The sequence below is a fragment of the Natator depressus genome, chromosome 14 (genome assembly GCF_965152275.1).
Source record: "Natator depressus isolate rNatDep1 chromosome 14, rNatDep2.hap1, whole genome shotgun sequence".
Lineage (NCBI taxonomy): Eukaryota > Metazoa > Chordata > Testudines > Cheloniidae > Natator > Natator depressus.
Window position 1 is genome coordinate 35,858,621 of NC_134247.1, and position 26,660 is coordinate 35,885,280.

General features: G+C 53.9%; 2 protein-coding genes across 5 annotated transcripts; one reads left to right on the top strand and one right to left on the bottom strand.

The window, feature by feature from the left end:
* The first annotated feature begins 812 nt into the window (after positions 1 to 812).
* LOC141998723 (E3 ubiquitin-protein ligase TRIM7-like) lies at positions 813 to 12,455 on the top strand. The gene is made up of 7 exons (XM_074971698.1): positions 813 to 1,310; positions 5,328 to 5,414; positions 6,394 to 6,627; positions 8,138 to 8,163; positions 8,743 to 8,858; positions 10,007 to 10,039; positions 10,539 to 12,455. The coding sequence occupies exons 1-7, from the start codon at positions 882 to 884 to the stop codon at positions 11,063 to 11,065; spliced, it is 1,452 nt and encodes a 483-aa protein (XP_074827799.1). The 5' UTR covers positions 813 to 881; the 3' UTR covers positions 11,066 to 12,455.
* Positions 12,456 to 14,182: 1,727 nt separating this feature from the next.
* On the bottom strand, positions 14,183 to 26,646 carry LOC141998698 (uncharacterized). 4 transcript variants are annotated; one of them, XM_074971649.1, is made up of 7 exons: positions 26,491 to 26,646; positions 22,438 to 22,515; positions 21,108 to 21,794; positions 17,674 to 17,800; positions 16,986 to 17,099; positions 16,123 to 16,236; positions 14,183 to 15,534 (listed from the first exon to the last, which is right to left on the bottom strand). In XM_074971649.1, exons 2-7 carry the CDS (start codon positions 22,459 to 22,461, stop codon positions 14,453 to 14,455), a joined length of 2,148 nt encoding a protein of 715 aa, XP_074827750.1. In that variant the 5' UTR covers positions 22,462 to 22,515; positions 26,491 to 26,646; the 3' UTR covers positions 14,183 to 14,452. The 4 variants fall into 4 exon arrangements, with proteins under 4 accessions (XP_074827750.1, XP_074827749.1, XP_074827747.1 ...); XM_074971648.1 differs by having other exon boundaries at positions 14,185 to 15,534; positions 16,986 to 17,102; positions 21,108 to 21,791; XM_074971646.1 differs by having other exon boundaries at positions 14,185 to 15,534; positions 16,986 to 17,102.
* Between the last annotated feature and the right edge of the window lie 14 nt (positions 26,647 to 26,660).

The following is a 26,660-nucleotide window of genomic DNA, read 5'->3' on the forward strand; positions in this document are numbered from 1 at the left end:
TTGTTCTAACCACTAGACCCCACTCCCGTCCCAGAGCCCTGGACAGAACCTGGGAGTCCTGACTCCCAGCCCCCTTGTTCTAACCACTAGACCCCACTCCCGTCCCAGAGCCCTGGACAGAACCCGGGAGTCCTGACTCCCAGCCCCCTTGTTCTAACCACTAGACCCCACTCCCGTCCCAGGGCCCTGGACAGAACTCGGGAGTCCTGACTCCCAGCCCCCTTGTTCTAACCACTAGACCCCACTCCCGTCCCAGGGCCCTGGACAGAACTCGGGAGTCCTGACTCCCAGCCCCCTTGTTCTAACCACTAGACCCCACTCCCGTCCCAGGGCCCTGGACAGAACCCGGGAGTCCTGACTCCCAGCCCCCTTGTTCTAACCACTAGACCCCACTCCGGTCCCAGAGCCCTGGACAGAACCCGGGAGTCCTGACTCCCAGCCCCCTTGTTCTAACCACTAGACCCCACTCCCGTCCCAGAGCCCTGGACAGAACCTGGGAGTCCTGACTCCCAGCCCCCTTGTTCTAACCACTAGACCCCACTCCCGTCCCAGAGCCCTGGACAGAACCCGGGAGTCCTGACTCCCAGCCCCCCGCGTTCTAACCGCTAAAGGCCACTCCCCGCCCAGAGCAGAGAGAGAACCCAGGCGTCCTGCCTGTACCTAGCCACCAGAGAGCGCTGCGCTGTCTATTGCTGCAGGACCCAGACGAGCCTTCCCCTCTCCTCCCTCTTCCTCGGCTGCCTGCCCGGCGATTGGCATCTCCTCCGGGCTCGCCTGCGCTCGCTGCGGTGCAGAGCCACCCCTGCCCGGCGGCCCCGGGCCCCGCGGGAGAGGCGGCGGCGGCGGCCCCTGCAGCCCTTCGTGCGTTTGCAGCTGCAGCCATGGAGGGCGCGGCCGGGCCGGCCCGCAGCCTGCAGGACGAGCTGACCTGCCCCGTGTGCCTGGAGTACCTGCGGGACCCGGTCATGGTCTCGGACTGCGGGCACAATTTCTGCCGCGCCTGCGTCACCAAGTGCTGGGAGGACTCGGAGCGCAGCCTGGGCTGCCCCCAGTGCCGGGAGCCGGTCCCCCACCGCCTCTTCCGGCCCAACCGGCAGCTGGCCAACATCGTGGCGATCGTCCAGCGCTTCGGGGCCCAGGCGGCCGCCGGGCCGGGGGCGGCCGGGGCCGGGGTGTGCGAGCGGCACGGGGAGGCCCTGAAGCTCTTCTGCCAGGAGGACCGGAAGCCCGTCTGTCTGGTTTGCCACCTGTCCTGGGACCACCGAGCCCACCGCGTGGTGCCCATAGAAGAGGCTGCCCGGGGCTGTAAGGTAGGAAAAGCCGCCCGGTGCATCGGTGCTGGAACTAGGGGTGCGTCCGCACCCCCCTGGCTTGAAGGGTTTCCGTCCTATACAGCCCGGCTTCTCAACCGTTTTCTTTCCGAGGCCCCCTCCAACATGCTATAAAAACTCCACGGCCCGCCTGAGAGGCCCAGCAACTGCTTTTCTGCATATAAGGGCCAGGCCCGGCCTTAGGGGGCAGCAAGCCGGGCAGTTGATGGAGGCCCCGCACTAGAGGGGGGCCGGCAAAGCTATGGTGCGCAGGCTTCAGCATCAGCCCCGGGGTGGCCGGGCTCAGGGACCTGTGCTTCAGCTCTGTGGGGGGGGGGCTTCGTCTTTCTTTCCAGTGAGTCTAATGCCAGCCTTGCTTCGTGGACCCCCTGAAACCTGCTTGCAGCCCCCCCCCCCAGGGGTCCTGGACCCCTGGTTGAGAACTGCTGGTATACGGGGTTTCCAGTTTGGTTCAGTGGTTCTCAGGACTCCCCTGTGCGATACAAGTTGTGCCAGCTCCCCTGAGCTGGTGTGTTGCTAGGGTTTCCAACCTGGAGTCTCCAGGAATTAAAGATGAATCTTTAATTCAAGATTCTGGCATGCAATTAAACCTCCAGGGATATCTCCAGGGATACATCCCACCAAAATTGGCAACCCTATAGGGGCAAAATCGTGGGGTATGGCTTTGCCTGGGAGAAGTGTCTCTTGGGTGGCTTGCACAGGCCAGGGTGTGTTTTATCTTCTGCAAGGTAATCCTGTATTAAGAAGGAATCTAAATCGGGTGTTAAGGAAGCACGTCAGTCCTGCGTCTGGCTGAAGGAAACAGGCTGCTCTGATTATTTTCCTTCCTTCCTCTAATCAGCTTTCTTTGGATAGCCTGATCTTGGAGTCATTGTGGATAGTTCTCTGAAAACATCCACTCAATGTGCGGCAGCAGTCAAAAAAGCTACCAGAATGTTGGGAATCATTAAGAAAGGGGTAGATAATAAGAGAGCAAATATCATATTGCCTCTATATAAATCCATGGTACACCCACACCTTGAATACTGCTTGCAGATGTGGTCGCCACATCCAGCTATATTGGAATTGGAAAAGGTTCGGAAAAGGGCAACAGAAATGATTAGTGACATAAAACAAACACAATCAAATTTATTGCAGGCCTTTGTAACTGAGACAGGCTCCTACTGCAGGGTGAGGCCTAAATGCTAGCCCGAAAGCCTGGATCGGAAGCAGATTTTTATGAGAATTTGAGGGGATCTCTGGAGCTGGGGATTTAAGGTGGGGGGTGAAGGTTAGAGAAAAGGTATAGAAAACCTGACCTGAGAGGAGAGGTTAAAAATCTGCACATGTTGCCTTGGGAAAAGAAGAGTGGGAGGAAAACCCTAATAAGTTTTCAGTTCTGTTAAGGGCTATTATAAAGGGGACAGTGATCATTTCTTCTCCATGTCCACAGAAGGCAGGACAAGAAGCAATGGGCTTAATCTGCAGCAAAGGAGATTTCAGTTAGATATGAGGAAAAACTTTTTAACTGTCAGGGTAGTTAAACTCTGGAATAGGCTTCCCAAAGGAAGTTTTGAAATCCCCACCATTGGAGGGAATGGCCAACACCTGTCAGGGATTGTCTAGGTTTACTTGGTCCTGTCTTAGCGTGGGGGGATGAGATGAATTCTTGAGGTCCCTGCCAGCCCTACATTGCTATGATTCTATGTCTAGGGGTTTGAGGGGAGGGGGGCAATGTTTGGTTCCACTTGTGGGAGGAGCAGAGTAGGGGTGTTCCGAGCTGGGGGGATCGGTTTGGGTGTCGTGTTGGAATGACTGAGGGTATGTCAGGAGGGGTGGGAGATTTGGAGGCAGGGGCTGGAAGCTAATTTTGGGGCAGTGTTTTTGCTGCCATGTCTGGGGATGTTCAGAGCTGGGGTTTTAAGGGATGCGTGGATTTGGACTCGGTTTTTGAAATAGGTTGGAGGGGCTAGGACTTGGTTGCAGTGGGTTGGTTTGGGCAGGATGGATTTTTTTGGTATGTCAATACATGACGGAATTTCTGTCTGGGAGGTAAAACGAAGAAGGCTCCTCTATTTCCAATTGTGCCTGAGGTTTTTTGTCCCTCTTCCTTCCCCCCCTCCCCCGGTTGAAGATCCATTTGTCCTGTTGCCTCCTCTTCTCACATCTGCATGGTTGAGCATGAAGTGTAGCTAAGAAACAAAGTCCCAGAGAGGCCTACATCTTGCCCTCAGACATGCGAGTGAGCAGTCCCAATGGCTCCTAGGGAAGCTGTATGTGTTTTTGCAGAATTTGTGCCTGGATTTGTTGGGCTACGTAAAGGGTAAAGAATAACAAGGTCGGTATTTTAACAACATTCTATAAATCGGTGAGATGCCCTCACCTGGGATACTGTATTCATTTCTGGTCAAGCAGTAACAGAAGGGGTTTACAGATGGGCATAGAGCATGATCTGGACTCCAGAGAGACTTGTGAATGGGCAGGATTTGTCAGCGCGGGGGCTGCTCAGTTTAGAGAGAAGATAAACAAGAGGGGGAGAGAGATAGGTATCGGAAAGAGTGAATGCAATAGAGAATGGAGATTAGGAGACAGGGTGAGTAGAGTTTCCGCAATACTGTACAGAACAAGGGGACATTCAATGAAATTGAAAGGTAGCCAGTTTTAAAGCTGATCAAAGGAACTACTTGTTCACATTATATGCAATTAGCCAGTGGAACTCATTGCCACAGGATATAATTGAAGCTAGTACACGAGCAGAAGTCTATACAGGACTGGATATTTGTATGAATACTTCTAGCCTTAAATTGTTCTTTATTTGTACCGCCCTTTGTTTTGAGCTATAATAGTAAGGATTAAAAGTGCAAGGGCCACATTTTCAAGTCAAAGAGTGATTATGAATTACCTCTCCTTTGCCAACAAAGGACACTCTGAAATGACATGATTTTTCAGAGGACAAGCACTGAGTCTTCCTGAAAATCAGGGCCCTTTAATCTTCTCAAACTGGGCACCCCCCAAAAAAAGTTGACCCCCCCTCCCCCCCCGGAAGACTAATCATTCCTCAAACTGTGGATCCAAGACCAGTGGAAGGGACATACACACTTGTGCTTCAGTGTTCCTTCCTAAGTCTCTATGACGGGGTGGGCAAACTTTTTGGCCCGAGGGCCACATCGGCATTGCAAAACTGTATGGAGGGCTGGGTGGGGAAGGCTGGGCCTCCCCAAACAGCCTGGCCTCCGCCCCCTCCCACTTTCTACCCTCTCAGAACCCCTGACCCATCCGACCCCCGCCCCTAACCGCCCCCCCGGGACTCCACCCACTATCCAACCCCCCTGTCCCCTGACTGCCCTGACCGCTGTCCACACCCCCAGACAGACCCCCTGGGACTCCCACGCCTATCAAATCGCCCCCTGTCCCCTGACTGCCCCGACCCCTATCCACACCCCCACCCCTAACTGCCCCCTGGGACCCCACCCCCTATCCAACCCCCTCTGCTCCCTGTCCCCTGACTGCCCCGACCCCTATCCACACCCCCGTCCCCTGACAGCCCCCCCCCCCCCGGGACTCCCAAGCCTATCCAACACCCACTGCTCCCTGTCCCCTGACTGCCCCCCGGGACTCCCTGCCTCTTAGCCAACCCCCCCTCCCCGCCCCCTTACCATGCTGCTCAGAGCAGTAGGAGCTCGCAGCCCCGCCACCCATGCAGCCCGGGGGAGGGAGGACAGTGGGGGAGGGGCTGAGGGCTAGCCTCACCGGCAGGGAGCTCATGGGCCGGGCAGGATGGTCCCGCGGGCCGGAGTTTGGCCACCTCTGCTCTATGAGCTAGAATAATGTTTGCCTGGGGGCAGACTAGCCCATAATTCCCTATTGCAGGGTTTATCGCACCTTCTTGTGAAGAAGCTGGTGTTGGAGCCTGGAGATGGGCTCCTGATCTGACCCAGACTGGCAATTCCTGTGTTCCTAAATCTGGGAACTTTGTGGCGAAACCATCCCAACAAAGATCCTTCTTGCTTCTTCCAGGAGGCGCCACAAGAGCATCTGGCTGGTCTGAGAAAAGACAGAGAAGAAGCCAAAGCCAATGAGGAGAAGAGAAGTGAGGAGCTGCTGGTATGTGCCCAGAGCCGCCCTCCACCCCAGGTTTGCCTGGGATCAGAGTGCCCTGAGTGAGACAGCAAACGCAGGGCCTGTTTCTCTGTAGCCCCTGGGGGAGATGGGGAGAGAGAACATGGGCTGGCTGGCTGGAGAGTTTGGTTCAGTGCAGGTGGACAAGGTTTTGAGAAAAATCCCTGCTGTTGCTGTTAGCAAAGGTGCAGATGCCCTTGCATATGCTGCTGCTGTTGTCTGCTCTAAGAACTGCCCATCTGCAGGGCTCAGCAGCCATATTGTTCTCTGGGCCGCTGGAAACCATCACAGAGGAGGCACGCACGCTCTGCTACCCCTCTCATAGGGACTTCACTTTGGTTCCCTCTCTGTGCCCCTTTTCCCCTCCCTTTCCTCTTCCCTCACCGGGATGAGGAATTGGTCATCTGGCCAGACTCCAGGTCACCTCCCTCTCCAGGGCTGGGCTTCTGTGGAAAGGTGAGGGCTTCTGGTCTCTCCTGAACTCTGCTCACTCACAATCTCCAAATGAAATCCCATTTGCAGTGCATGGAGCATATCTTCATAATAGGATCATCCCTCTCCCTTGTCGCCTATTGTGGTCAGCGGTAAAATGTTTATCAAGGATGACGTCTACCTTGTAACCATTAGGCTTCAGAGTTAACATGATTTTGATACATGGTGACAGTTCATGTCTCTGAGAGATATTGTTTCAGGCTGTTTGCAGACTCAAGTAACCCTTACTGCATCATTCACATTTTCAGTTATTTTTTTGCCACTGTCAGGGAAAAAAAAATAGAAACTGAACCTCAGATTTTGGGGCACAAGATGCAGAGACTAGGGAAAAGTAACAGGTTACTGAGCTACTGCTAAAGGGCTCGATCCTGCCCTGAGGATCCTGCTCTGTCCTTTCTGTTTAAAGAAGTCTCCCCATCTGCTGAGAGACTACTTATGGTCTGTTACCGAGCCACCCTCTCTGTAATTGCAGAAACAGACAGAAGCCGAGAGACAGAAGATCCTCTCTGAGTGTAAGGAGCTGCGTGGGTTCTTGGAGGAGAAGGAGCAGTTCCTGCTGTCCCGTCTGGAAGCGCTCGACGGAGACATTGCCCAAAGAAGGGATGAGAGTGTCTCTAAACTCTCAGAAGAAATTTCCCACATTGACAAACTGATCACTGAGAAGGGAGGAGAGACGGGGCAGCAGCCGGTGAGCCAGTCCGCGCAGGTGAGAGATATCGTAGGGTTACTATCATTATCTTCCATCTTGCCGATTAGAGGAAGGCAGAAAATGAGGCATGGAACAAAGCAAGTTGATTGCAGTGCTGGGACTAAAATCCAGGAGTTCTGACTCCCAGATACCCCATCTATAGACCTGGCTCCTCTCCCAGAGTTTGGAGTAGAACCCAGGAGTCCTGATCCACTGCAAACTCCTTCACTCGACAGGGATGTGTCTGTCATATGTGTATTCTGATCCATTCCCTGTCGGAGTCCAGGATTCAGAGTTCACAACGTAATTGACACACACATTATCTAGATGCTACCTGGAGCCAGTCAACCCACTCCCCCTTTAAATTTGTATTTTTTTTTAATCATCTCATTTTCACAGTAAGGAACACTTTTTAAAAAAATGCATTTGTTTTGGTCCATTTTGTTCCATGGCCGGATTTTGAACTTAAAGGCTTCAAAAGCTGTTTGTTACAAAAAAGGAAACAATTGAGATTTCTTGCATTAAAAACATCCATGAAATTTCAAAGTTGGGAAAAGAGAACTTAAAAAAAAAATAAAAAAATCATGGGGTAAATTTCAGCCAGCGTTCATGTTAATAGCTCAGTAGGACAAATTGTGCTCTCAAGTGGGACTGGTTGGTGTAAATCTACTGAGTCAGTCTAGCTTGACACTGGTATGAATCAGATCTGAATGCGGCCCCTGTTCACATAGGTCTGGTCTGCACTAAAAAATAGATGGACCTAGCTACATTGCTCAGGGCTGTGAAAAATTTCGCACCGTGTGATGTAATTAGGTCAACCCAATCCCCACTAGAGATGCAGCTGGGTGGATGGAAGAATTCTTCCATCAACTTAGCTACCATCTCGCAGGGAGGTGGATTACCTGCAGCGACAGGAGGACACCTTCCGTTGATGTAGGAAGTGTCTACGCTACGGTGCTTCAGCTGCAGTGCCAGAGCTGGGCTGCTCTAGTGTAGACGTGCCCATTGAACACCTTCCTCCCAGTCATCTGGAATCCCTCTGCAAACACAAGTGAGTTTAGCTTCGAAGCTAGAAGGGCACTCCTAGCCTTGCTCTACAGATAGGGAAGCTGAGGCAGAAAAGGACTGACTTTCCAAGCAAGCCAGTGGCAGGACAAAGAGTTGGAGCCAGGAGTCCTGCACTGTAATGCCCCCCACCCCCCAAGCTCATCCTTCCGCACCACTTGAGGTCCCTGTTTAGCAGGATAGGGAGACTTGGGGGGCGCTGGGGCTCTCACTCCCAAGGCAGAAAATCTTTTCTTCTTGTAAAGTGCATGGGGAGATGCTTTCCCCTGTGGCCACCTCCCAGCTGACCCTTCCTGAGGCTGCTGAGAGCAAACATCCCAGCTGGAAGGAGCTGGAAGTTGCAGCTGCTCTCTGAATGGGAGCCTGTGTGTCAGACTCCAGTGGGGGCTCCCCTGCAGGACCAAGAGGCCTCCCCAGTCTGGGACACATTCACTGACTGCCTCTTCTTTCTCCTCTTCTCTAGGGTGGTGGTGGCGGCAGCAGGATGGGGTAAGTCCTGGGCTCCATCTCCCTCCCCTTCACGCTCAGCTCGGCTTGGAAATGGCACTGAATGCCACGGAGTGCGACACGCTGGCGCGTGATCATGTGTCCTGCTAGCAGCTGCCATAGCAAGGAGAGGAGGGGCTAGCTGCTATGTGACAGCCAATGGGATTACTCCTTTAGCTTCTGTGGTAGGGGCTTTGTCTTTTGGTGTTAGAGAGCCCAGGTTCTATCCCAGCTGGAGACCTGCGCTGTCTATGGTCCTAGTGTTTTACGTGAGATACACCACTCTGGATCTCTGTCTCCTTTCTTTCCACATAACCCTGGGATTGGTGCCCCTTGTTACTGGAGTAGCCCAGGGTGAGAGAACTGGGCTAGTGGGAATTCAGAGAGCTCTCAAACGGATCTCCATTCCTGCCCTCCGAAGTCCTGTTCCAGGCCATTTGGAGCATGGGGTTGTAGTCACATGACTCACAACAACCCGGATTGTCTTGCAAAGCTCAGATCCAAACTGGCCTGAGAGCTCCCAGGTTTTCTGGGGCCAGGCCTCAGGCATGTTTCTAACCCTTCGTCCTCCTCTCTCTCCAGCAGCGAGAACTGGACGTTTCAGAAGCCGGAGCCTGCGTTTGCGGAGCTGGAAAAAAGACTCAGGAGTTTCTCTCAGAAAAGCGCCGTCCTGAAGGAAGTCCTGCTGGAGTTCAAAGGTGAATGGAAGCATCTGTGTCTTCTCTGCTCATAGCTGCCGTAATATTGGGGAGGGCTGTTACGTCAGTAGCTTACCTGGTCTCTCAGTCCCTAACTTATATCAGTCGGCCTTACCTGTGGCTGTGTCAGTGGTCTCTGTCTTGCCACCCTGTAATTTTAAAATCCGCTGCTAGACTAAAGCAGCAGCAACCCCGTGGTTAAGGCTGCAGCATGTGGTCCTCAAAATCATTTCACATCTCCTCCAGTGACCCCCCACCACCACATACATGCTCCGTCCACATGTGCTGCTCTTTCTCTGAGGGCTTGTTTTATAGCAAGAGTTGGAAGAATTGGGTGTGTAGCATGTCTCTCACTCCTTGCAGTGGAAGGCACTGTTCTGAGTTGGGTTGTGAGGACCTGGTGACAGTGTGTCTTGCAAGGGATAGGATACTTTCCCCTTCACTGGGCATTTCCTAGCTCTGAGTGGTGTCTATAATGAAGCCTTAGACCAGTGGTTATCAACCCACGGCCCATGGGTGGCTTGTGGCCCAATCGGCACACAGTTGTGGCCCATGGGACATCCTCAGGGCCATACTGGTAGTATATATATTGTGTGGATGCAGCCCACATAACACACAGGGCTTGTCTTAAATCGGTGCCACTGCGATTGATGCAGCAGCATCGATTTAGTGGATCTGGTGGAGATGCAGTAAGTCGAGGGCTGAGAGCTCTCCTGTCAACTTCAGTACTCAGCCTCCCCAAGAGACGGAAGCTACGTTGATGGGAGAGCGTCTCCTGTCAACATAACACAGTGCTGTAAGTTGACTTAAGTTACGTAACTTGCCTAACTTAGATCGACTTACCTTGCTAGTGTAGACCAGGCCATAGAGAGCTGCACATGCAGCCCACAATGATAAACAGGTTGAGAACCACTGCCTTCGACACGGGATATTAAGCGGTGGTTGAAACTCTTCCAACAATGGCCTTTGTGCTAAAATGGAAACTCCTTCATCTTCCAGTGTAATGGAAAAACTTGTTTCCCATTCCCTACCCCGGTTCAGTGGCAGAAGGAAAGCTTTCATGGATATTGTTTCACTTTTTCAACCTGGTCTAGATGCTCATCCCCATGAAAGTCAGGGCTCAATTCTCTCTCCTTTCATTCCCCTAGAAAATCTGCGCTTTGAGCTGGAGAACGACACAGGTAAGCCTCCGCCTCCCTCCACTGACTTCTTCCAGTGCCCCAGGAACAATGCTGGAAACTGACGTTAACCCTGCTGCTGTGGCAGTAACAGTGCGGGCGTAGGCCTGGCGAGATGGCTGAAGGGAATTCAGCCAAAATCTCCCCTCAGTGTTTTGTTTCCCTTTTGGATAAGGAAACAAAATGCTGACGGCTGCGAAGCAGGGTGAGACAAACACCTGTTGCATTTCCTCAGCAGACCCCCTGCTTTCTAGTGCGCTCTCCTGAATTCCTTCCTGAATCTCCTGTTTTCTTTAAGGCAAACACAGTTTGGAAACTGTAAGAGCATGCAGTGTTTCTGGGCACAGAGACCTCCCCTTTCCCCTGCAGCTTCCTTCATCTCTCAGGCTATTGCCCGGCCACACAGATAGTGCCACAGCTTAAAAGAGGGAAGATCTGGTGGCGTAAGGGGCTGTCCCCAGGGATGAGCTCTGCTGTTAAATCCCTGTCTCCCTCTCTCTAGCCGATATAACTCTAGACCTGGACACCGCAAACCCCTACCTGGTGCTGTCCGAGGATAAGCGCAGCGTGAGGCTGAGGAGCGCCCCGCAGGACGTGCCGGACAGCCCCAAGAGATTCGATTACTCCTTCTCTGTCCTGGGGGCTGAGGGCTTCACCTCGGGGAGGCACTACTGGGAGGTGGAAGTTGGGGACGGGGACAGCTGGGCCGTGGGGGCTGCCAGGGAGTCGGTGAGGAGGAAGGAGAAGATCGACTTCATGCCCGAGGAGGGGATCTGGGCGGTGGGGCTGAATTGGAAGGGCAAGAACTGGGACCAATACCAGGCTTTCACCTCCCCTGAGACTCCCCTGTCCCTCTGCGAGAGGCCCAGGAAGATCGGGGTCTACCTGGACTACGAAGGGGGGTGGGTGGCGTTCTACAACGCTGATAACATGGCCCCCATCTTCACCTTCACGGCCGCCTTCTCGGAGAAAATCTTCCCTTTCTTCTGGCTCTTCTACGTAGGCTCCTCCCTCACACTTTGCAACTGACACGCCTGGCCTGGTTTGCTCCTTAAGGGGACCTGCAAAGGGTGGGGGTCCTGGCCCCTCCGTTCTTTGTTGTTGTTGGGGTGTGTGTTTGGTTTTTTGCTGATTTGAGGTATAAAGAGAGCCTGAAAGTTTGAAATGAGCTTTTCCCTCCAAACTTTTCTCTTCTCATTACACTAGAAATTCAGAGCTTGTCTACCCTGGAAAATGCCATGGCCTGCTGGGAATCTCTGCTTAGATGCTGAGGAGCACAAGTTGTATTGCCTTTCAATGAGACTTGCGCTCCTAGGTGGTTTTTTAACACCCCCACCCCCCCACCTGTCCTGGAAGACTATAGCCCACTGGAGACCTGGCAGCCATACCAAAGAACCTGCTTGAGATGAAGTGAATTAGTTTATTCAGGCAGGTTGTTTTTTTTAACACCCCACTAACTCAGTTGCCCTACACACACTTGGGAGAAAAGCTCTCTTTGTTAATGATTCACCACTCCCACCTGCTTGTTTGAGCTCCTGATCCACATCTCTGAAACCTCCAGTGAGTCTGCCAGAGAAAACTAGACTTGATTCTCCTGATGTCTCTGTGGTAAATTGAGCTGTGTGGGGGAAGAAGGCATAAACAGCTGGGCCTTTTTTTTGCACTTTGCAGGTCACCTTTTGTGAATGTAGCTGCTCCAATTCCCTCTCCCCTTCCTCCCCAGCCTTAGCAATAAGACGCTTTCTCTCATAACACAATGTTACCCCTTCTCCTGGCCACTAGCACGTAACAAGAGTAAAGCCTGCTTCCCCTTCTGTTGCTTTCCCTATGTTGTCAAATACCTAGTGAGTGTTATAGGGTTGCCCTTGATGTTGGTGTTTTGGGGCCATATTGAGGCTTCTGGAAGCCCAGGGCCTCAGTTTTGCTCAGGCTTGTTGTGCATGAGCTGTAGACGACCTAAGGGCTGGGGGTGATGGTGGTCTGTGATAACCTGCTGATCCACTGGTGAATGGAGCCAACTTGTCTAGAGGCCACATTCTGGAGTTACATGTGAGATAAGCAAGGGCAATCGAACCCAGGGGGTTCCCAGTGAGGTTGGATGATGTTTTTGAGTTACACTAGCACAACTGCAAGTTACAGCAGTCTGGAGTGACTCCAGTGTCAATTGAGAGCAGACTCCAGGAGTCAGTCTAGATTTGATTCCAGCCCTAAACCCCATTGATTTCAGTTGTTGTCCTGGTTGAACACAGATGCAACAGGGTAAAGTTAACCAGAGGGGTTTTCCATCTGCTTGTATCTAAGTCCAGCCCAGCATTCACTCTAGCCTCTGTAACCCCATCAGTGCTGTGCCTCTCTGAACTGTCGCTCTGTTTCGTAGGAAAATAAAATTCACTGTGCAAATAGAAAAAGCTCCTGTGGGGTTGAGTATTTCACTGCTGCCTGCCTGGCATACAGCCTTATGCAGGCAACAGAGCTGCCCTAAACAGGAGCCTCCCTCTTCCGCTGCAGCTGGTGAGGACAGCAGGGGTGGGCTGAGTGTGATGGCTAATCCACAGGCACTAATGGATATTCGCAGTACTTGGGCTGAGCACTGCTATGTCCCCTTGGAGGGACTGCAGCTCTGTCCCGCTGTAACCCGGGCTGCGCTGCTTTCATGACAGGCTTAAGGGCACTGAGGGGGCTAGAACCCAGCTTTCCCCATCTGGTGCCTTCATGAGTGCATAACACGATGGCTCCTCCGTCTGCCCGTCTCAATGCCAGGTAAGCGGAGCACATTTCCACGCCTGGCTGAGGCCTTGTCTGCGATGGGACGTAGCTGCGCCGGTGCACACTCCTAGCACCGATGAGGTTCGGCGCATCGTAGCATTGCTTGTGCCCACCTGAGACGCAAACAGAAGGTGTGCTGGCAGGTGCCTGCACGGGTGTGACCACTAGCTGGGGCAGCGGCCACGACGGGCAGACAAGGCTGCAGAAAAGGGAACATCTAGCTTGCTCTTCTCAAGACTGGGTCAGGGTCCATAAACTGATCCATGTGACTGTGTGGGGAGCAAGAGAGTGCCAGTGGGTGCCATATAATAGTGGGCACCAGTGTTCCCTCTGTTTTTTCCCACGCATGTGCGGAATGAATTTTGTTATGTGCAGCAGGGGTGGGGTCAAGGGGTTCAGGGCTGGGGCAGAGGGTTGGAGTGCATGGGGTGAGGGGTTTGGGGTGCAGGCTGCCCCAGGGCTACAGCGGGGAGAGAGGACTCTCCCCAGCTCTCTCTCTCTCCCTGTAGCAGCACCTGGGCTGGGGCGGGGAAAGGTGCCTCTCCCCTGGCAGTGGCAGGGCTGGGTTGGAGCCACGGGAGAGGTGCCTCTCCCCCGGCCGTGACAGGTCTAGGCTGGGGGAGAAGCATCACTCCCCACCGCGGCACTTAAGGGGCTGCTGTGCAGCCATACGGCTTAGAGGGACCTTAGGTGGGCACTCCTGCTGCGAGGAGCAGACACATGGACCATCCTGCTCGGAGCATGCTCCCTTGGGGGGAGATCTGGGGGAGGGATAGCTCAGTGGTTTGAGCATTGGCCTGCTAAACCCAGGGTTGTGTGTTCAATCCCTGAGGGGGCCATCTGGGGGGGGGGGGAATTGGGAATTGTGCCTGCTTTGAGCAGGGAGTTGGACCAGATGATCTCCTGAGGTCCCTTCCAACTCTGATATTCTCTGATCTAGTTAGCCTGTAAGAGCTGTGAGGCTGGCACATGCTAAGTGCAGACAAAATCTTGCCAGCATTTAGCTGCAGAACTCTTCAAGTCACCTCTACTGAGCACGTGCAAGCTGTTTGGTGGCTTATAACTGTGGCCGATTCAGGTGGATTTTTTTTTTTTTTTTAACAGGGGTGGCAAAAAGCAGGGTCCAGACACGAGGGTGACCCACTCCCACCAAATTTCAAGTCCCTGCTCCACAGCATGCAGTTATTACACCACCTTGGTGAAACTTTCACCTGGCAACACACCTTCTTCCAAAATTGGCTCAAAAACGAGGAAGCCGTTGGAGTTGATTTGTTTTTGAGAGTTTCAAGCCCCTCAAGCTGAGGCCGTCCCTAACCATGAGTGCTGACAGGCTGAACGGTTAGAATGGCAAAGTTAAACGATAGAGACAAGGGCTTCAGAGATCAATCTAGTAGCATGGGTACTGCTGGTACACACTTTCTGGCAGGAATTTTATTCGATGCACGCTGGGGCGTAGATGATACTCGAATACAAACAGCGATGGCCTTCCGGGCACAAGGCGGCCCGCTGACAATCCCCTCCCCAGTGGCAGCTCAGCACGTGGCTGTGCTGATCAAGGCTTCACCTGGTGATTGCTAGGCCAGGCAGAGCCAGAGCATCACTACCAGCTCGGGACCGGCCGCTGCCGGCTCCTGACCGGTGAGCCGACGCTCACCCTGTCCAAACTGAGGCGACGCCGAGGTAGAAATCCTCCCCGCCATGGCTTTTCTGATGGGCAGCCAGGTGTGCCCTCTCCTGGAAGCCTTTCCCACATGCGGGGCACTTGTGGGGCTGCTGGCCCGCGTGGACGCTCTGGTGGTTCCTGAGGTCCGAGCTGCGGCCAAAGCCGATGCCGCACTGGGGGCAGTGGAAGGGCCGGTCACCGGTGTGACTCCGCCGGTGGAGGATGAGGTCTGGGTGCTGGGCGAAGCCCTTCCCGCAGTCGGCGCAGTGGTAAGGGGCGTCCCCAAGGTGGCTGCCCTGGTGGGCCAGGAGGTGGGAGCGCTGGCTGAAGCTTTCCCCGCACTTTAAGCAGGTGTGCCGTTTCTCCTCCATGTGGCTGTACCGGTGCATTTCCAGCTGGCCGGGCCACTTGAAGCCCTGGCCGCACTCGGGGCACTTATAGCGATCGTCCTGCAGGTGGGTGCGCTGGTGGTTGACCAGGACAGAGCGCTTGCGGAAGCGCCGCCCGCACTTGGGGCACTGGTGGGGCCACTCCCCCATGTGGCTCTTGCGGTGGGCAGCCAGGTCACAGCGGCGCAGGAACCCCTCCCCGCAGTCGGGGCAGGGGAAGGGGATCTCCCCGGTGTGGGAGCGCCGGTGGACAGCCAGGTCGCAGCGCCGCAGGAAGCCCCGCCAGCAGTCGGGGCAGGGGAAGGGCTTCTCCAGGGCATGCAGCCGCTGGTGGCGCAGGAGGTGAGCGCTGTCAACAAAGATCTTACCGCACTCGGGGCACGGCTGCTGCTGCTGCTCCGGCTGGAGGCTCAGCAGGACCTGGATGTATCTGTGGCCCTCGCTGCCTCCCCCGGGGGAAGTGGGCTGGGCTCCCTCCTGCCCTTCTAACCCGCCCCAGCTCGCACAGACGTCCTCCTGTTCACGACCCCCTTCGCATTTCATTGATGACGTTGGGTGCGGCTCCCCCTGCACCGGTGTCCAGGACGCGTTCCCTTCGGATTTCACGGGCGGTGTCCTGCACAGCTCCACTTGCTGGGGACCCTGGTGTTGAGCATTTTCACAGGCCGGGCCCTCACCTGCTGGGACAGAGAGAGAATCCAGACAGGAAACCTCAGAGAAGGGAATGTGTAGGGGGGAAACAAACCACAGTAACAGCTGGGGAGATGGAAAAAAGAATTAAGTTCCTGCTCAAACTCTTCCCCAGAGGACAGAGAGCAGGGGACCAGTTCTGCCTCCACCCCATCTGACGACTCACGGGTGAAGGAAGCTACTGCTAGGTGTCAGTCAGGAACGGGTGGGCACAGAGGTGCTGGTTTTCTGATTGGCCGAGGGGTGCTCCGCCCCCTTCCCTGAGCATGCTTCATCCTTGCTCCTCCCCCCAGAGCCTCCTGCCCGCCGCTGAACAGCTGCTCCGTGGTGGGTGGGAGGCGCTGGGGGGAGGGGGAGGAGCTGATTGGTGAGCACCCATGGAGTTCAGCACCTACGTGCGGGCACTCGGGCGAAGGAACCTACTGCCAGGGGTCAGTCAGGAATGGGTGGGAAGCCATGCTGATGGTTGCCGTGACACAGCTGAGGATAACCCTGCTCTGGGGGGTAGAGAGCAGCTCAGCAGGCCAGTTATTTCCTTTCCTTGCTGATGGTGTGCATCAGTAGAGCTGGTTCCTCACCTGCACAGGTGCCCCGTGGGCTCTCCTTCTTATCACAGCCATGCAGATCGGGGACCCACGGCTCGCCCTCCCCTTTCAACTGGGAAATCACATCAGGCTTGGAAATTGGAAATCCTGCGCAAGGCAAAGAAACCAAGTGAGATGAGGTGAATTCGTGGAATATTTCTTACGAAGAGCGTTCCATGATTTTTAACCCCAGCTCATATTAAAGCGGTAAAATCCCAGGGCCAGCTCCCCAGCTGCTCAAAATCTCTGCATATTCTGCTATGGGGGGGCGGGAAACAGCTCTCTGCTGAAAACACTGAGAGCCAGACACTCATCAGCAAAGCGGTTCCTATAGTGTATGGAAACCAACTTTATGTCCTAGAAAGTGGAAACTCCACCTTGGATCCACTTCTTACAGACGGAGAGGGGCCCAGTGATAGAGAGTCACAGGGACACTGGGACCAGTGGGATTCAGTGCAGTAAGGGATGGGAAAAAGTTGGGGGTATCACCCAGTGCAGCAGTTCAAGGGCGTTAGAGGTCAGCCAAGCTCATTCTGTGGAATGAAGCCATCAACGAGCTTGTGAAATCAGGAACCAAATCCCCACAATCCCTTCCCCAGAGGACAGAGAGGAGTCCCCCCATCCTCCCTTCACACCCATCTGAACACTCAAGGCCAAGGGAGGTCAGTGGGGTGGGAGCTGGTGTCAAGGTGGGTTGGAAGCCTGGAGCGACATCTGCCATGAGGGGACTCCTAGTGTGGACAATCATGACCTGCGTGGGATGAGGCAGAACTGGGGGAGCACACGAGGCTTTTGGAGGATTCCCAGCTGTTCCTTTCATTGGCTGGTGGTGTGTGTTAGTTTAATCGATTCCTCACCTATGCAGGCACCTCTCAGGCTCCCCCTTTCCTCGGAGCCCTGAAGATCCGAGACCCACGGCTCTTCCCCTCGCTCCAGCTGGGAGATCACATTGGGTTTGGGAATGAGAAATCCTGCTGAGGGGGGAAGAACATGGTGGGATGGGATGAATGAATGGTTTGTGGAATGTCTGTTACAAAGAAAGTTCCATGATTTAACCTAGCCCCTCCCCACTCTGTGGGGACGTGGCATCAGAAGACAGACATGGGAGACCCTTTGGAAGAGTCGGACATGCTTTGCCCCCTGGAGGAGACGATGGGATCTGCACATGCCAGGTGATCCAGCCATAGCACTAATATCAAACCGCTTAGGCCAGATACCAGGCTGTAGCAGGGAATGAAACTTTCAACAAAAAAGACTTCTCTTCAGAAAATGAGATTTGGTTGAAAATTATTTCATTTGCAAAACAGTTTAGCTTTCAATTCCATTTTTAGAAAATATTTTGAAATGGTAATTCTTTTTTGGGAGAAAGAACTCTGCCAGAGTTCTACTTTCTCCTGCCTGTCCTTTTCCACCCGAAAAGAGGGGGAGGAAAGTCGAAGAGCGAGAGAAATTAAAAGTGAAGTGTTACTCTGAAGGGTTAAGCACTGAACGTGCTATTTGTGGAGAGAAAGCTTCTAATACCCAAGGGAACAAGGAATCCCTTACCCAGCGAGGTCACACTCTTGTAATTCTCCTGCATCACGTCCCTGTAGAAAGCTCTCTGACCGGGGTCCAGCACAGCCCACTCCTCCTCCGTGAAATACACAGCCACCTCCTCAAAGGTCACCAGCCCCTGAAACAGCCACAGTTCCCCACTCAGGACCTGTTCCCCAGCCACAATCCCACCTGCCCCAGACTGTTCTAGTTTCCTGTTTACTTTCAGTAAGGCTTATAGTATCCCTAATCCCCAAGTTAGAATCTCCTCCCTACTACTCCCATGTGCTGCTCAATGGCTCACTCACTCCTAGGTCTAACATCTCCCCACTCATCATTCAGGCCTCTGGCCATTCCCTCTGCTCATAGGTGCTGCCTTAATTTTCCAGGTGAGTGAGGGCCTTTTTGCCTGAGGCCCTGCCCCTTCCCACAAGGCTCCGCCCTCACTCCGCCTCTTCCCGCCCCTCCCCCAACTCCTCTGCCTGTCCCTCACTCGCTCCTCTCAGTCCCCTTCCCCAAGGCCCCCTGCCTGCCCACTTCTGGCTCCTCTCTGCCTTCCCCTGAGCCCCTGCCGCGATCGGCAGCCAGTCCGGGGGCCCCGCTGAAGAGCTGATTGGCAGCCAACCGTGGCCCGCTCAACAGATGTGGCTGGTGGGTGCTGAGCACCCCCTATTTTTTTTCTGTGGGTACTTGAGCACTGGAGCACCCACGGAGTCTGTGTCTATGCCTCTGCTACCTAATGCACCTTCAGTCTCCCAGGATGAGGGTCACTCATCAGTATGTGAAACTGAGGTGGTTCTCACTGGGTTCACAGGGACCGACCAAGCAAATCTATGGCAGCTCCATATGGAATTCCTCCAATGCAGGCTCCAGCAGGTGCGAGATGGAGCCCTCCTGCTCTTTATTCTCACCCAGCCAAATGAAACCTGAACCTTCAGCATCTGGCTCAGTCCACAAGGTTAATTTCTCTCTTTGGTTCCCTCCATTCCCTCGGGGGACCATGCCACCCTGTCATGCTATTTTATGCATGTGTTGCTGGTTTACTTTTGAGAATCTTGACTCCCCTTCCTGCCGCCCGCCCCGCAAGCTCTGGACTAGAGGTGGCCTGAACTATAACAGTGAACAGCTGCATTCTTTGCTTTACAGCAATGAGTCTCAACCTTTCCAGACTACTGTGCCCCTTTCAGGAGTCTGATTTGTCCTGTTTCACCTCACTTAAAAACGACTTGCTTACAAAATCAGACATAAAAATACAAAAGTGTCACAGCCACTATTATGGATAAATTGCTGACATTCTCATTTTTACCATCTAATTATAAAATAAATTGATTGGAATATAAATATTGTACTTACATTTCAGTGTATAGTTTACACTGCTCTATACACAAGTCATTGTCGATATGAAATTTTAGTTTGTACTGACTTTGCTAGTGCTTTTTATGTAGCCTGTTGTAAAACTAGGCAAATATCTAGATCAGTTGATGTACCCCCTGGAAGACCTCTGTGTCCCCCCAGGGGTACACGTACTTCTGGTTGAGAACCACTGCTTTACAGTAGCTTGAGACCTGACCTGCGGAGTTCAGATCTAGATCTGAAGAACTGAACTTGCCCAAAGGGAAACAGATTTAGAAAACCCAGCATCTTTTTTTTTAAAGACAACTGGTTCAGTTAGTATTATACAGAAGGTTTGAAGAGGATAAGTTTATTTGGCAGGGGGGAAAAAATCAGAAGAAATGGAAATGTTGCATTTTGTCTGACATTTTCCTTTTTAAGCTGTTTTAGGGTTTGGTTGGGTTTTTTTGAAAAAAAAAAACATTAAAAAACTTCTGTTTCCTTTTTGTGGGAAAATCCCCACTTTTCTGTCAGTTTTATAAGCTCCTTCCCCCGCTGGAAAAAAGATCAAGGTAATAAAAAGGCGGGGGGGGGGGGGGAAGGGGAGGCGTCTTGGTGAAACTAAACCAAAATTTTCTTAAACAAACAAAAAACTGACCAAAATGAAAAAATTGTTCACAAATGTTTCTGTCTATCAAAAAAAGGCACTTCACATTGGAAAAAAAAAAACCCACCCTGGCACAAAATCTTCCACCAGCTTTCCCCAGGTTATTTGTTCATTTCACACCGCAACAAAATAAGGGACAAATTGACGTGTGGGGGCAATAAACCGTCACTTGAAACCTTTAAACCTGGCATGGGGCACTGTCAGCAGACAGGATACTGGGCGAGATGGACCTTTGGTCTGACCCCGAGTGGCCGCTCCTATGTTCCAAGCGGACGTCTCTCTGTAAAAGTTGGGCTCTAGTTGAACCACAAGTTGCTGGGTTCTATGAAGGCCTCCTGGGGTGGGAGTCTCTAGTCTGTGTTATGCAGGGGATAAGACTAGAGGATGATCATAATGGTTCCTTCTGGCCTTAAAATACAGGAGTCTCTCTTTGGCGTGCTGGTCATGCCAACGTTTCTGCAGCAAGCACCTTCACTCTGTGCTCCATACTGCCCGATTCATGGGGAGGCGCTGCCTGTGAAACTCCACCGAGCCATGACGCTGCTTATTACGCTAGCTGCCGTCACCTCCCCGTTGTGCTGGTCTACGCAGCTGTTGCCTCATCTTAAGACTGTGAGCATTTGGGGGCAGGCGCTGTCTCTTGGTTCTAGGTTTTCACGCTATCCAGCGCAATAGGGCGGGGGTCCCTAGGGACTTCAGCAATGCACAGAGTAAATAATAACTATACCACTTCTGCTGACATGCACGCACTTGCCCACGACCCCTCACGCAGGGTGCACAGCGAGACTTGCTGGACAAGGATTTTGCCGGCCTGGCCCAGGTCTCAGAGGGGACGTTTCGATACGATGACCCTTCCTCTCATCTGTGGGACCTGGTTCAGGCTGAGGCCCTCACAGCAGGGGCGGTGGAGTCTTCCCAAACGTTGGGAGGGGGGACCGGAGGGCCTCCACTGTGACCCCACCGATTCCCCAAAGGCCCCACCTCCCGGCCAGGCCAACAGCTGGAGCCCGGCTGGGGAGCCCTGGCACCTCTAGGGAACCGCGGACCCTCCACCTTCCAGCTCCCCACAGCTGCACACATGGCTCTTACCCCAGCCCGGCTCTGGCCGGGGCCTCGGAGCCGCAGCCTGGCCATGATAATAGCCGTGCGGGCAGCTGTGAGGACCGCAGACCCTCCACCTGCCCTGGGCTCCAGCTGCCGGCCTGGCTGGGGAGTGGGGCCTCAGGGGGAAGAGGAAGGGCAGGGGTGGGACCCATGACGAAAAGTGGATGGGCCATGGCCCCCCTATTCTGGTGCCCCTGCCCCACAGTATCCTATCCGGGAGGTGTGGGAGGGGACGTTTTATCCTTTGATTTCCCATCAGATCTGTCTCTCCCATCATCCCTTCTCAGCCACATGCCTGGTTCTGCTCCCGCAGCATTTCCCCACCTCGCGCCGTATCAGCTACCTGAGCAGGCTGGGTCAACTCCCCCTGCCCCAGGCAGGCTTCAGCCAACGCAGCCGCCTCCTCGCTGCTGTGGGGCTCCCTCGCCGTCACCCAGGCCCGCACGTCCGGCCGCAGTGCCCCCAAGAACCGCTCCCGCACGACGACGTCCACAATCTGCTCCTTGGTGCGCTCCCCGGGTCGCAGCCAGAGCCGAGCAGCCCGGCTGAGCCGGGCTAGCGTCTCTCGGGGAGCTTCTCCGGGCCGGGCAGCGCCTGAGCGGAACTGCAACCGATGGGCTTCCTCGCTGCCCTGCTCTGAAATGGCTGCCTTGCCCTCGGCCCGGCCCCTAGTGGGGCCTGTCCCCAGGAAGCCGCAGGCCTCAGGTGTCTCCCTGAAAAACGAAGGAACCTCGTCCCCATGAGGCCGGTCACGGGATGGCACCGCCTGCTCAAGGCCTGCGGTGTCTGCCGCTTCCCGAGACCGGGGAGGCGTCTGCGCCGTCCTCAATGGAGAATCTTCCCCCTCCGAGCATCCCAGCAAGGACTGGGACGGCGTCCGCGGGGATAAGGGCCAGCCAGGGCTCTGCTCCTCAGCCTCGCTCTCCTCCCTCTTGGGATGCTGGACCGGGATCCCACAACGCCCTTCCCCCAGGGCACGGGGTTCTCCCCACATCCCAGCCGCCGGGGTCTCCTGTTGCCCCTGGTCCTGCTGGGAAAACGCCGGGGTTGAAACACTTGGACCAGCTACACGCAGAGTCTGTCGCTGCAGCCGAGCTGATGGGGCTGTCGCCTTAGTGCGGGTGCTGGAGACTCATCACACTTTTATATCCTGAGGTTCAACCCTCACAACCCCCCCAGCTGGGGGGTGGAGGGGAAGGAGGGGGTCGTGGCAGCCTCCATAGCAAGACTCATAAGCATAGGTGCTGACTCCGTGGGTGCTCCAGCCTCGGCTCAGCACCCACCAGCTGTTCAGAGGCTGGAGGAGGGGCTTGGGCAAAGGCAGAGAGCAGCAGGCGGGGTCTTTGAGGAGTGGGCAGAGCAGGGGTGGGAAGAGGCGGAGTGGGGGTGGAGCCTCAGGGGAGGGGGCGGAGCACTCCCAGGGAAAAATAAAAGTCAGCACCTATTCTTGCTCATAAGCTAGACAGAGGGGGAGATGGGAATACCACAGCACCCATGCTATAGTTTTCCTCCCAGTGGGCCTGTTCCTATAAACCAGGCTCCAGATCACGCAAGTCCCAGCACAGGTCTGTCACCCCCTGCCACCCACTCACCACCATCTTCCTCACCCCCCTGCGTTTTCTGCCCCTCTCCCTCCAGGAGGAGACCCCATAAGTTCCAGAAATATCCCCTACCTGAGCTGGTTCCACAGCAGCCATTTCCCTTCCCAGCCCCCCGGGGAGCCAGGGACAATCCGGACCTGATTCTGCAGCCTGTCAGGGCGAGAAGGGAGGTTTCAAAAGGGCCTTGGTACCATTTCACGCCCCGATTCCCTCCTGGCTCTTTCCCTGCAGACAGATGCTCTAGACACGGGGCAGTCACAAGGTGGGCCGCTGGCCAGACCCGCCCTGCCAGATGCTTTTGAAGAGGACCCCACAATCTTTTTTATGTATTTTTTGTGAGTGTGATTACGATTATATATATATATATATATATATATATATATATATATATATATAATCATGATTGTCTCTGGAGTCTGGACCTTGAGGAAGAAATTTGGACCCTGACTCTGCTCCACTTTATTACAACATCTTGGGATGGTGTTCCAAGAAGGAGGAGTGCTTGGCAGAGACGGGCTCCACCTAACGAAGAGAGGGAAGAACATCTTCGCAAGCAGGCTGGCTAACCTAGCGAGGAGGGCTTTAAACTAGGTTCACTGGGGGAAGGAGACCAAAGCCCTGAAGTAAGTGGGGAAGTGGGATACCGGGTGGAAGCACGAGCAGGAGCGCACGAGAGGGGAGGGCTCCTGCCTCATACTGAGAAAGAGGGATGATCAGCGAGTTATCTCAAGTGCCTATACACAAATGCAAGAAGCCTGGGAAACAAGCAGGGAGAACTGGAAGTCCTGGCACAGTCAAGGAATTATGATGTGATTGGAATAACAGAGACTTGGTGGGATAACTCACATGACTGGAGTACTGTCATGGATGGATATAAACTGTTCAGGAAGGACAGGCAGGGCAGAAAAGGTGGGGGAGTTGCACTGTACATAAGGGAGCAGTGTGACTGCTCAGAGCTCCAGTATGAAACTGCAGAAAAACCTGAGAGCCTCTGGATTAAGTTTAGAAGTGTGAGCAACAAGGGTGATGTCGTGGTGGGAGTCTGCTATAGACCACCGGACCAGGGGGATGAGATGGACGAGGCTTTCTTCCGGCAACTCATGGAAGTTACTAGATCGCAGGCCCTGGTTCTCATGGGAGACTTCAATCACCCTGATATCTGCTGGGAGAGCAATACAGCGGTGCACAGACAATCCAGGAAGTTTTTGGAAAGCGTAGGGGACAATTTCCTGGTGCAAGTGCTACAGGAAACAACTAGGGGCAGAGCTGCTCTTGATCTGCTGCTCACAAACCAGGAAGAATTAGTAGGGGAAGCTAAAGTGGATGGGAATCTGGGAGGCTGTGACCATGAGATGGTCGAGTTCAGGATCCTGACACAAGGAAGAAAAGAGAGCAGCAGAATACGGACCCTGGACTTCAGAAAAGCAGACTTTGACAACCTCAGGGAACTGATGGGCAAGATCCCCTGGGAGAATAACATGACGGGGAAAGGAGTCCAGGAGAGCTGGCTGTATTTTAAAGAATCCTTATTGATGTTACAGGGACAAACCATCCCGATGTGTAGAAAGAATAGTAAATATGGCAGGTGATCAGCTTGGCTTAACAGTGAAATCCTTGCTGATCTTAAATTCAAAAAAGAAGCTTACAAGAAGTGGAAGATTGGACAAATGACCAGGGAGGAGTATAAAAATATTGCTCAGGCATGCAAGAGTGAAATCAGGAAGGCCAAATCACACCTGGAGTTGCAGCTAGCAAGAGATGTTAAAAGTAACCAGAAGGGTTTCTTCAGGTATGTTAGCAACAAGAAGAAAGTCAAGGAAAGTGTGGGCCCCTTACTGAATAAGGGAGGCAACCTAGTGACAGAGGATGTGGGAAAAACTAATGTACTCAATGCTTTTTTTGCCTCTGTCTTCACGAACAAGGTCAGCTCCCAGACTACTGCACTGGGCAGCACAGCAGGGGGAGGAGGTGACCTGCCCTCTGTGGAGAAAGAAGTGGTTCGGGACTATTTAGAAATGCTGGACGAGCACAAGTCCATGGGGCCGGATGCGCTGCATCCGAGAGTGCTAAAGGAGTTGGTGGATGTGATTGCAGAGCCATTGGCCATTATCTTTGAAAACTCATGGCGATCGGGAGAAGTCCCGGACGACTGGAAAAAGGCTAATGTAGAGCCCATCTTTAAAAAAGGGAAGGAGGAGGATCCTGGGAACTACAAGCCAGTCAGCCTCACCTCAGTCCCTGGAAAAATCATGGAGCAGGTCCTCAAGGAATCAATTCTGAAGCACTTAGAGGAGAGGAAAGTGATCAGGAACAGTCAGCATGGATTCACCAAGGGCAAGTCATGCCTGACTAATCTAATTGCCTTCTATGATGAGATAACTGGCTCTGTGGATGAGGGGAAAGCGGTAGACGTGTTGTTCCTTGACTTTAGCAAAGCTTTTGACATGGTCTCCCACAGTATTCTTGCCGGCAAGTTAAAGAAGTATGGGCTGGATGAATGGACTATAAGGTGGATAGAAAGTTGGCTAGATTGTCGGGCTCAAAGGGTAGTGATCAATGGCTCCACATCTAGTCGGCAGCCGGTATCAAGTGGAGTGCCCCAAGGGTCGGTCCTGGGGCCGGTTTTGTTCAATATCTTCATAAATGATCTGGAGGATGGTGTGGATTGCACCCGCAGCAAGTTTTCAGATGACACTAACCTGGGAGGAGAGGTAGATACGCTGCAGGGTAGGGATAGGATACAGAGGGCCCTAGACAAATTAGAGAATTGGGCCAAAAGAAATCTGATGAGATTCAAAAAGGACAAGTGCAGAGTCCTGCACTTAGGAAGGAAGACTCCCATGCACCGCTACAGACTAGGGACCAAATGGCTAGGCAGCAGTTCTGCAGAAAAGGACCTAGGGGTTACAGTGGAGGAGAAGCTGGATATGAGTCAGCAGTGTGCCCTTGTTGCCAAGAAGGCCAATGGCATTTTGGGATGTATATGTAGGGGCATTGCAAGCAGATTGAGGGACGTGATCGTTCCCCTCTATTCGACATTGGTGGGGCCTCATCTGGAGTACTGTGTCCAGTTTTGGCCCCCACACTACAAGAAGGATGTGGAAAAATTGAAAGAGTCCAGCGGAGGGCAACAAAAATGATTAGGAGACTGGAACGCATGACTTATGAGGAGAGGCTGAGGGAATTGGGATTGTTTAGTCTGAGGAAGAGAAGAATGAGGGGGGATTTGATAGCTGCTTTCAACTACCTGAAAGGGGGTTCCAAACAGGATGGATCTAGACTGTTCTCAGTGGTGGCAGATGACAGAACAAGGAGTAATGGTCTCAAGTTGCAGTGGGGGAGGTTTAGGTTGGATATTAGGAAAAACTTTTTCACTACGAGGGTGGTGAAACGCTGGAATGCGTTACCTAGGGAGGTGGTGGAATCTCCTTCCTTAGATATTTTAAGGTCAGGCTTGACAAAGCCCTGGCTGGGATGATTTAGTTGGGGATTAGTCCAGCTTTAAGCAGGGGACTAGATGACTTCCTGAGGTCCCTTCCAACCCTGATATTCTATGATTCTATGAACACAGACCCAGCCTCTCCCTCCAGGAGGGAGCGCATTTCAACCCACAGTCTGAACCAAACCCGAGAAAGGAGCCGCTCTGGGGGATCCCCCCTGACACGGTCCCCGGGCAGCGCATCCCGCCAGCAGCGCGGGGACCAGGCAGAGGCAGGAACTGGCTTTTCCTCTCCCTGCTCCTCCCCTTCTCCCAGGGAAGTCAATCTGCCCGGGGTGCTGCAGGGAATGGGGCTGGGCGGTGCTGGGAGCCGGGACCTCCCTCCCCACTGATTGCTCCTGCTGCCCCTGCCAGTCTCTGCCCCCGTCTCCCGCCTGTCCCCTCCCCTGGGGGGGAGACTCGGTCCCTGGCCCTGGCCCGGGCCCGGGGCGGTCGCTCCCCCGGCGCTGGCTCGGCTCCTGCAGGCGCTCAGTGGGGCAGAGCCGGGCGGGGGGGGGCAGCAGCGGCAGCTCTGGGACTCACAGACTCCCGTCCCCCCGGGAGCAGAGCTGGGGCGAGGAGGGGCCGTTGGTGCAGAGTCACTTTCCTGCCCGGCCCCAGCCCTTTCCTCGGGTCTCTCCCCTCACCTGCAGGCTCCGGCTCAGCTGTCGGCAGAGCGGGGTTAATGCAGGTCGCTCCCCGCACAGCTGGGAAGCAGGAGCTCCTCAGCTCACAACGGAGCGAGCAGCGGCTGCATCTGACCCAGGAAGCTCAACCCCCGGTCTGCTGAGCAGAGAGAGCTCGAGCCCTAGGAGCT